The sequence below is a fragment of the Alnus glutinosa genome, chromosome 3, assembly GCF_958979055.1.
Source record: "Alnus glutinosa chromosome 3, dhAlnGlut1.1, whole genome shotgun sequence".
NCBI lineage: Eukaryota > Viridiplantae > Streptophyta > Magnoliopsida > Fagales > Betulaceae > Alnus > Alnus glutinosa.
Window position 1 is genome coordinate 2404504 of NC_084888.1, and position 8219 is coordinate 2412722.

The following is an 8219-nucleotide window of genomic DNA, read 5'->3' on the forward strand; positions in this document are numbered from 1 at the left end:
GGTGGCCGACCACCCATAGATTGAACATCTTCAAATTATTATTATTATTATTTTTTTAAATATTTGAGTTTTTTAGAAAAATAATAAATTATGTGGATTTTTTAATAATTTTGGTTCAATTTCAATTGTAGTATATATATGTGTTGTCACCAGACTAAGAAATTAGAATAATTATTTCATTCCACCATTCTTTATTTTTACTAATAATTATTCATTTTCTTAATGGAATACCCATAATTACATGTACCAAACAATGATAACAAATCTTTTTTCTCTCTCTCTCTTTTATTCTTTTTTTTTTTTTTTAAGAAAAAAAAAAAAAAACTTGTCCAAAGAGTAATTCTATATAGTATATACCACAGTATTATCACAACACTAACCCATTGAAATAATGTGACATTATCAATTCATTATTATTATTATTTTTTAATAAAGCTAATTTAAAGTTGAATTGATAATACTAGGCGAACATAATAATATAACAGTGTAATATATAACATTACCGTAGAAAAATGATCGAATCACAATGGTGGCCACACTGGGATACGTTGTGCAACTTCCACGCATGTTTTCTTTGTCCTTATCAGTTTGTCTTGTCTAATTTGGACATCTTTGATTTAGAGTATCTCAATAGATATTTAGAGATCTAGAGGGAAAGGATTTGGTCTTCGATAAGTTTCAAGCATCATTGCACAATTGTCTGCAATGGTGGTTCAATAAAATCCGATTCAGTTTCCTTGTTATGATTAATTTGGGCAGTCTAACAACGAAGAATTGTGGGATTTATGTATCCTAAACAGGTAAATCCTGCGTCTAAAACTTCTCCAAGAGCAATTAAACAGCTGAAATTTTTGTTAACTTATATATTACTACTGTTTTGAAGGGTTGGTCGATCCTCTTATTGCTGTTCATTACTGTCTCATGTTTTGATTGAGAGACACCTCGGAATAAGATGTTTTGGACTATTCGTAAAAATATGCTTATCATATCCGATTGAACGTGATGATTTGACCCCAAACTGCTATTTCCTGGCTTCTTTGCTCATATGATTTACTTTTTTTCTATCTAAAATAGAAAGCCAGAAACCAACAAAAAAGAAAAAAAAAAAAAAAAAAAAAAATTCCTACGTAAAAGAAACCCATCCATCTAAATGCGAGGGAACCGGAACCGGAACAACTGGTCCATGCAACCAAACAGATACATGCATCCCTCCCACAAATTTTGTTTTGAATAGGGTGTCTCTCTCACAAACAAAAACTTCCAAATCATATTTATATATATACCTTCCTCCCTCTGAATCAGAGAGATTTTAGCGATTACCCACAATCCATCGAACACAGTCAGTCACCCAATCTACTGTCCAGCCGAGCAAAAGACCAAAACTGAAATCATAATCAATGAAACGCCGTTGCTGTCTGACCCCTTCACCCTCCTCCTATCCGATAAAAGATCCAGGGCCGGGACGTGTGTACGAATCCCATTGGTTGGTACACGTAACCGGAGACAAGGCCAAAGGCTCAGCATTCAATGATGGCAACGCTTTCGCCAACCAGCTTCTGCTCCCTCATTTAATGCCCACAGCACTGCACCCTCCCCACCACCACAACCACAACGCTCGATCGCATTCACGTCTCACTCGAAACAGCCCACCTGTACCACTCCTACCTCGTCTCAAGAATTAAAAAGGGTAACTTTATATTATTATTAGAATTTAGATTTAACATTAAAACAGATTGGTCCTAGAAACCAAATTCCAAGCCAACACCACAAATAATACAAGTCCGGGAAGTCAAAAAAAAAAAAAAAAAAAAAAAAAATCAAACAAAACACCCATTATGAAACTACTTCGCTGTTTTGCGAAAGTTTGTAGGGGTCAACCTGAGTCAATACCCGAACCACCACCCTTGCCTTGTGCTAAGCACAGTCCTATGTATATCCTTACCACCAGGCAAGGAGTTTCCGCGCGCGGTTCGTTCTTGACTCAACACCCACCAACTCAGTGAGTCAACCTTAATTTATAACACTCACTCACTTACAGGCTTACAGCCCTTCACCTCTTTCACACACCGGCCACCTATATAATTAATAACTACAACCATTCACAGAGCGTCCATGTTAAAAGTAAAACTAGCAAACTCCACGTGAAAGCTACCCCGGTCCCATGCAGTTGTTCAGCTTTCACACTGTAGAGCGGCCTTGATCTTCTGCACCGTGCACGAGATTAGATTGTTCACCGTCTCCACCGACTCCACCGTGAGCTTGGCCGTGGGGAGACTATTCACCAGGATTTGGAAGGCCACCGTCAAGAGGGACCCGCTCACTCTGTGGGGACCGCTACCTTTGCTACTGTTATTGCCGTTGGCGGTTGCTGCGGGCCCACGCGACCCAGGCCCATCCGGTACTATTGCAAATCCCGAGGGGAGTAGCGCCACGTAGGCAGAATCACCGCCGTTCATCACCACATGCATGGCAGGAATGTCAACGGGCGCGTACACCACAAGCGACCCTGCCGCGTCTATGCACGTCTCCTGCAGGATCAGCATGCTGCTCTGGTTCGAGTTCATGGCCTGCACACAGAGCACAGCGTAGATAATCATTTATTAACCCTCGGCGTTACACAAAAAATTTACCCCATTTTAACCTTTTCTTTAACCCTGGTCGAGTGGCCGTCCGGCCGTTACAGTGTGTGAGGGCGAGTCAAACCCTGATGGGATTTTCCTTCTTCTTCTTTTTTTCTTCTTCTTCTTTTTTTTTTTTTTTTTTTTTTCACTTTTTCATTTCATGAAAAGGTGAGGTCAGAAACTGACTTTGGCAGTCGACAGAAACTGTCCTGAATTTTGACTTTCTGAAAAAGGTTAACAATACAAACGCTGTCCCTGGATCTGCTCCAAGTTTGTCCTAATAGATACTCCCAAATGCCAAACCTGTCCTTTTGCCCACATACGACGATATGATTGACCTTTCCACCAGGGATACATGCGTCATTAGAGGTTATCTATTATTGGTGTTGATTTTTGTTCCTAACAAAAATTCGAGTACATGCAGATAGCAAAAAAGACAGTGGAAGTAACAAATTCAAAGAACGAGAGAGAGAGAGAGACTTACACCAGCACGTAGGAGAGAGACGCAGTTGCCGTGATCTTGGCCCTTGGCAATGTGGGCCATCTCCTGCATGGGCCCGCCGTTGGATAATATGTCCCACTCGCTTCTGAGCCGCTCATCGCGTAGAAAATCAAACAGTCTCTGAGGCGAAACGGGCAGCCAAACAGACGTGGCAGCGCTCAGCACAATGCCCGGTGGCTCACCGGGATCGTCCACGCTCTTCCGGGTCATCACCCTGACATCCTCGTCCACATTCCCAGCATTGAGCTTGTTCCATTTGTGCACCGTGGAAGCGCAAACCCCGGCGCAAAAGTTGTCGGTCATTCGTTGCGCCAGCTTCAACATGCTTCGTCTCCCACTCGCAGTTATTGCTAGCGCAACACAAACATCATATATATATATATATATATATTAACATGTTTATGAATGAGCGAAGTTAAGGTGGATGCAGGGTAGGTTAATTTACCGGTGTGGTCTCGGGTGGGGACGGCGGAGGACATGAGGATGGCTAGGCATTCGCATTGGCGTTGAAGGGTGGCGATCCAGCGTTGGGCACCGAAGCCCATGCCGGAGCTTAACAAAGGCCGGTAGAGCTGGTGGACTTGGCACTCTTCGTATTCTGCATGCTCAACCCATGTAACCTGCATTTTATATACACATATATTTACTCACATAAAGTGCTGGAGGATAGAACAAATCAAGGGTTATCTCAAAAGGATTTCTATCCTTTAACACAAAGTACAAAAGCATCAAAAACTAGACACATTTGCCCAGTTTTAGCTACTGGGTATGTCTATTTTCTCTATTTGTTTGCCATAAATAAGATCAAATTGTCATTTCTACGGGAGAGACTGATAGTCAAAGCTGTGTGAGTGATGAGGTTTTTCCTATGGCTATGGCCATGGCCGTCAATGTACAATATAATATGTCAATATGAATGAAGGATTTTCGAAATAAAAATATAGAAAGGAAATCTTCGAAATGCATCAAGATTGGGGTCCAAAGACAGACAAGGTATCACATAGACCTCGAGCACAGGCATAAAATAATCTAAAGATAACACGCTTCCGCAAGATTTATGGGAACGACGCGCACTGTGGACGGTGACATCGAGATGTGAACTTGTCTCTAACTCGCCCTAGGTACTCATGTAAGAACAAAATAGCCAGTCTTGGAGTTTGACTCCAAGGTCTACAATGATGGCAACTAGGCTCATTTTTTTATTGGTGGCCGGGGAAGAAATAGACACATCAAAGGCTGGAACCAGTTCACATAATCACATAAATTAAACAGGCTATACGGGGGTAATAACCAAGATAGCATCAAAGATTGGAATAGAAACATCAAATATGTATTTTATTCAACCGATGTTGAGGGTTACGATATCATTTAATTATAAAGGATATATATGAAATTAATGTGTCAAGGTACAGAATTTGAGCAATAGCAGCTTCTATAGATAAAATAATGCGGTACCTCGATTCCGGAAATAATTGAGACTAAAAGAAGCATCCAAACCAATATAATAAGTCTTTAAAAAATTTGTTTTGGGAGCCAAACTAAGCGCTGACAATGCAGTGATGTAGTGTGAGTAAACGCTGGACAAACTTAGTTATCTAATGCATGAGGCTCTAAGTGGCTTGGGAGTTGGGAATGTGAATGCCTCTTACTTCTGAGCGGGTTTTCACTATCAGAATAATTTTAGTATACTCTTATATATATGTACATTTTGATTCTGACTGTCACCTAATCAAGTCATATCGTATAACGTACGGTCTACTAAATAACATTAGGCTTAAATGTTATCAACTACCCACTAAAAGTTGCAGCTGATTCAACAAAACTCATTAATTAAAGACCCAAAGGGGAAGACCACCAACTTGGAAAAAAGCAATAAATGTAAAGGAAACAAGAGTTAAACTGTCTTTGGTCACAAACTCAAAGAACAAGAATTCTGGGAACACGTGAATTGTAGCTGTTTTACTGTCCAAACACAAATTAATGTTTGTAATTAAATGTAGGTTTGGTAATTAATTTTACCTTTGAGTAGCCATTAGGCATATCTTGCACAACACACCCAGAAGGAAGCCTCCTACAGTTGGCATATGTTGGTGCACCCGAAGTTTCTCGGACGCCGTCGATGGATACATCGACCACAGCCCACACACCCTCCGCGTGCTGCTTACAAAAGCGGAGGAAATTGACTTCGCGAACCGGAACCAAAGGCGAGAGGACTTGCAGCTCAGCATGCATCTGAGAATAAAATTATAAGTATTTGAATATATAACACTTTTTATTATAGTTTTGGAAGATCACAAACCGTAGCTTAATTACCAGTTGAAGTGCGCCATTTCTAGTTCCCCCCATACCACTAGATATCACATCAATGGTCGAGGCTCTGGCAATCATACAAGGAAACATCTCTGCCCATCGATTCTATCAAAACAAAAAGGCAAGCTAAAAATTAATTCCTGCCTACGTAAAATGTCATGAGCAAAGGAAAATGTCAGTGGAGATGAATGGGTTACCGAGTCCATTAGCGTCTCAACAAGGGCCAAGCTGTTGATGATGACCATTCCAGTCTCCCTAGAAGCGTCGGTGACACAAGTATTTGGTTTCAAGCCAATGCAAGGAGTGAAGGTTCTCATATAGTCCTCGAGGTTCAACATTTCTCTCCCACCTTCCAAGCTCCTGATCCAGAGGGGCTCATCAGTCTGCGCCATTTTAACCAACTCATCCATGGCAGCCACAGCAAGCTCAATAAACATAGACCTCTGATCATGACCAGTCACGCCGCCGGCGGCTCTAGGCGGCTGATGCACCACCGACAAAGCACTCGAAATATTCCCAACACCAAAATCAGGCAATGTTGTAGCCACAGCGTTCAAGCCACCAAAACCGTTGGTCCCCACGCCGAGTTCCAAACTTGAGCTTGGCAGTGGAGGACCGATTGACGCAGCCAAGGACGAAATTGGACGGCCCAAAAACTTGCCTGCGAGCGCGCAAACGCGGTCTAACTCATCCTTTAACCGGGCATTCTCAATCCTAAGATGCTGCTCTTCGAGTGAAATTTCACCAATAATTGCTGGACCCCCACAGTTTGAGCAAATGGGGTTTCTCATCGCATCCCTAATAGACATATTTTCGGCCCTAAGCTTATCGTTCTCTTGCCTGAGCAACGAATTCTCGTGGCGTTCCAATTGGGTCTGGTCCAAACCACAACGACAAAAATCAATTGTTTCATCCTAAGCATGGAGAAACGTGAGTAGGGTTGTTGTTCTATGATGTTATTATTACCTTCATTTGGGTACGGCGATTTTGGAACCAGAATTTCACCTGTCTGGTTTCTAAGCTAAGCCTCTTGCTAAGCTCCAGTCTTTGTTTCTCATCAGGATGAGGGCACTCCTTGAACAGACTAACAAAATTAACCCAAAAAAAAAAGGGGGGGGGGGGGGGGAGAGAGAAAATATCAAGAACCTCTCATATAAGAAAAACCAAGTTATGAAACTTGTGAGAGAAGACCGTACGATTCGAGTTCTTGGATTTGCTGTGGTGTGTGTCGGTGGTAACGCTTCTTTCTCGGAGGGTTGTCGGCTGCATCCTGATCGTCCCCAGAAGCGCCGTCCATGTTATCGCTGCCAGATCTGCTGTCATGCTCTTCCTCTCTGCTCCTTCTCCCACCACTACCCTCAAAATTCTCAGCCATTCTACCCATATGATCCGCTTGTCCATCTATATTCGGTTGCTGCTCAGAAAATCACCCAGAAAACAAAAACATATTAAGAAAGAGAAAGAGAGAAGAAATGGACGGTAAAATCATATTAAGAAGATCTGAGTGCCGTACAAGACCGAGAGAGAGTCCCGGGCTGGAGTTGAACATGGATTTGGTGAGAGGCGGAGTGACAAGGCGGGGCTGAACGAGTGCACCGGACGGCATGTTGTGGTTGTGGTGGTTGTTGCTGTTGCCGTTGCTGTAAGGGATATCGACCACCACTCTCGCACCGCCACCACCCGTACTATTCTCTAGGAAACCGCCAAAACTCATCAAAGAAAGCCCTTCTATCTTTTTTTTCCTCTCCCTCCCTTCCCTTCTTCACAGATTTCCTTCTTTTTCTTCTCTACAAAATTTACAAGCTCTACTGGTACAAATCTTTTTTCGCAAACACAATAATGCTTAAAAACTGAACTGGGTCTCTCTCAGAACAACCTTTTTAAGCAGAACAGGAGGAACACAAATCAGTATAAGCAAACAATAAAAGGGGAAAAAAAAAAAAAAAGTAATAATCAGAGAGGATAGAGGAGACAAAAGGTTAAAGCTAGCCCAAATGTCTCCAACTCCCTCTCCGCAAGGAAACTGGTTTTAGATTGGAGAGAAAGAAAGAGAAAGAAGGTAAGCAAACACTTTTTTTACTGCTTAGCTCTTCGTTCTCTATCCCTCTCTCTCTTTCTCCCTACAAGTCTGGGTTTTTTTTTTTTTTTTTTTCTTTTGTTCCTAGTTCTGCAAAATGGTCCAAACAAGGGCTTTAATCAACTGGGTGAGGGTTGAACAACAATGGGAAACCCTAGTTTCAAGTGAAGAGTGTTATCTCATTCTCTGCATGCTTGACTATGCTGAAGCTTTTAGAGGACTTGGCAAAGGAAATTAAAATAAGAGAGAGAGAGAGACAGCGAAAGCTTTGCAGACTGAAGAAAAAGAGAGAGAGAGAGAGAGAAAGAAAGAGAGAGAAAAAGAAAGGGTGAAGATAAAACGCAATATGTGGACTCTTCGAAGCCTTACAAATACATGCCTCCAAAAAGGGTTAGGTTGACTCTCACTCTGTGTCTCTAGAAGTTTGCGAAGAAAGTCGGAAAAAATATGTACACCCTTTTTAACCCCGGCCGTTGTTTAAACTTTACAGGGCTGTAAGAAAAAAGAAGTTGCAACGACAGAGATTCAGATCGATCCAGCTTTCCCTGGATTTTCACTCTGAGGATCTGTAGTAATACGACTGTTTTTTATAGAATAAATTTATATTTAGAGAAGCTTGCGCAAAAAGAAAACTGCACTTCCAGAAACGAAATCACACGCAAAATCAAGGGTCTTAGCTAGCGCTGACCAAAAAAGAGCGAGGATCTGT

General features: G+C 41.8%; 1 protein-coding gene across 1 annotated transcript; it reads right to left on the bottom strand.

Moving 5' to 3' along the window:
* Window positions 1-1669: 1669 nt before the first annotated feature.
* Window positions 1670-7813, bottom strand: LOC133863790 (homeobox-leucine zipper protein ANTHOCYANINLESS 2). Its single transcript, XM_062299884.1, has 9 exons — window positions 6947-7813; window positions 6630-6847; window positions 6400-6517; window positions 5631-6308; window positions 5437-5538; window positions 5143-5355; window positions 3569-3743; window positions 3106-3473; window positions 1670-2567 (listed from the first exon to the last, which is right to left on the bottom strand). Exons 1-9 carry the CDS (start codon window positions 7145-7147, stop codon window positions 2172-2174), a joined length of 2469 nt encoding a protein of 822 aa, XP_062155868.1. The 5' UTR covers window positions 7148-7813; the 3' UTR covers window positions 1670-2171.
* Window positions 7814-8219: the final 406 nt, after the last annotated feature.

Bases quoted from the DNA above. Each gene is read 5' to 3' on its own strand.
- LOC133863790 (XM_062299884.1), bottom strand. From the start codon at position 7,147: ATGAGTTTTGGCGGTTTCCTAGAGAATAGTACGGGTGGTGGCGGTGCG. The intron at 6,848-6,946 runs GTACGGCACTCA...TTTTCTGAGCAG, and splicing joins CGGGACTCTCTCTCGGTCTT to CAACCGAATATAGATGGACA. The intron at 6,309-6,399 runs GTAATAATAACA...GGTTTGGACCAG, and splicing joins ATCGCCGTACCCAAATGAAG to ACCCAATTGGAACGCCACGA.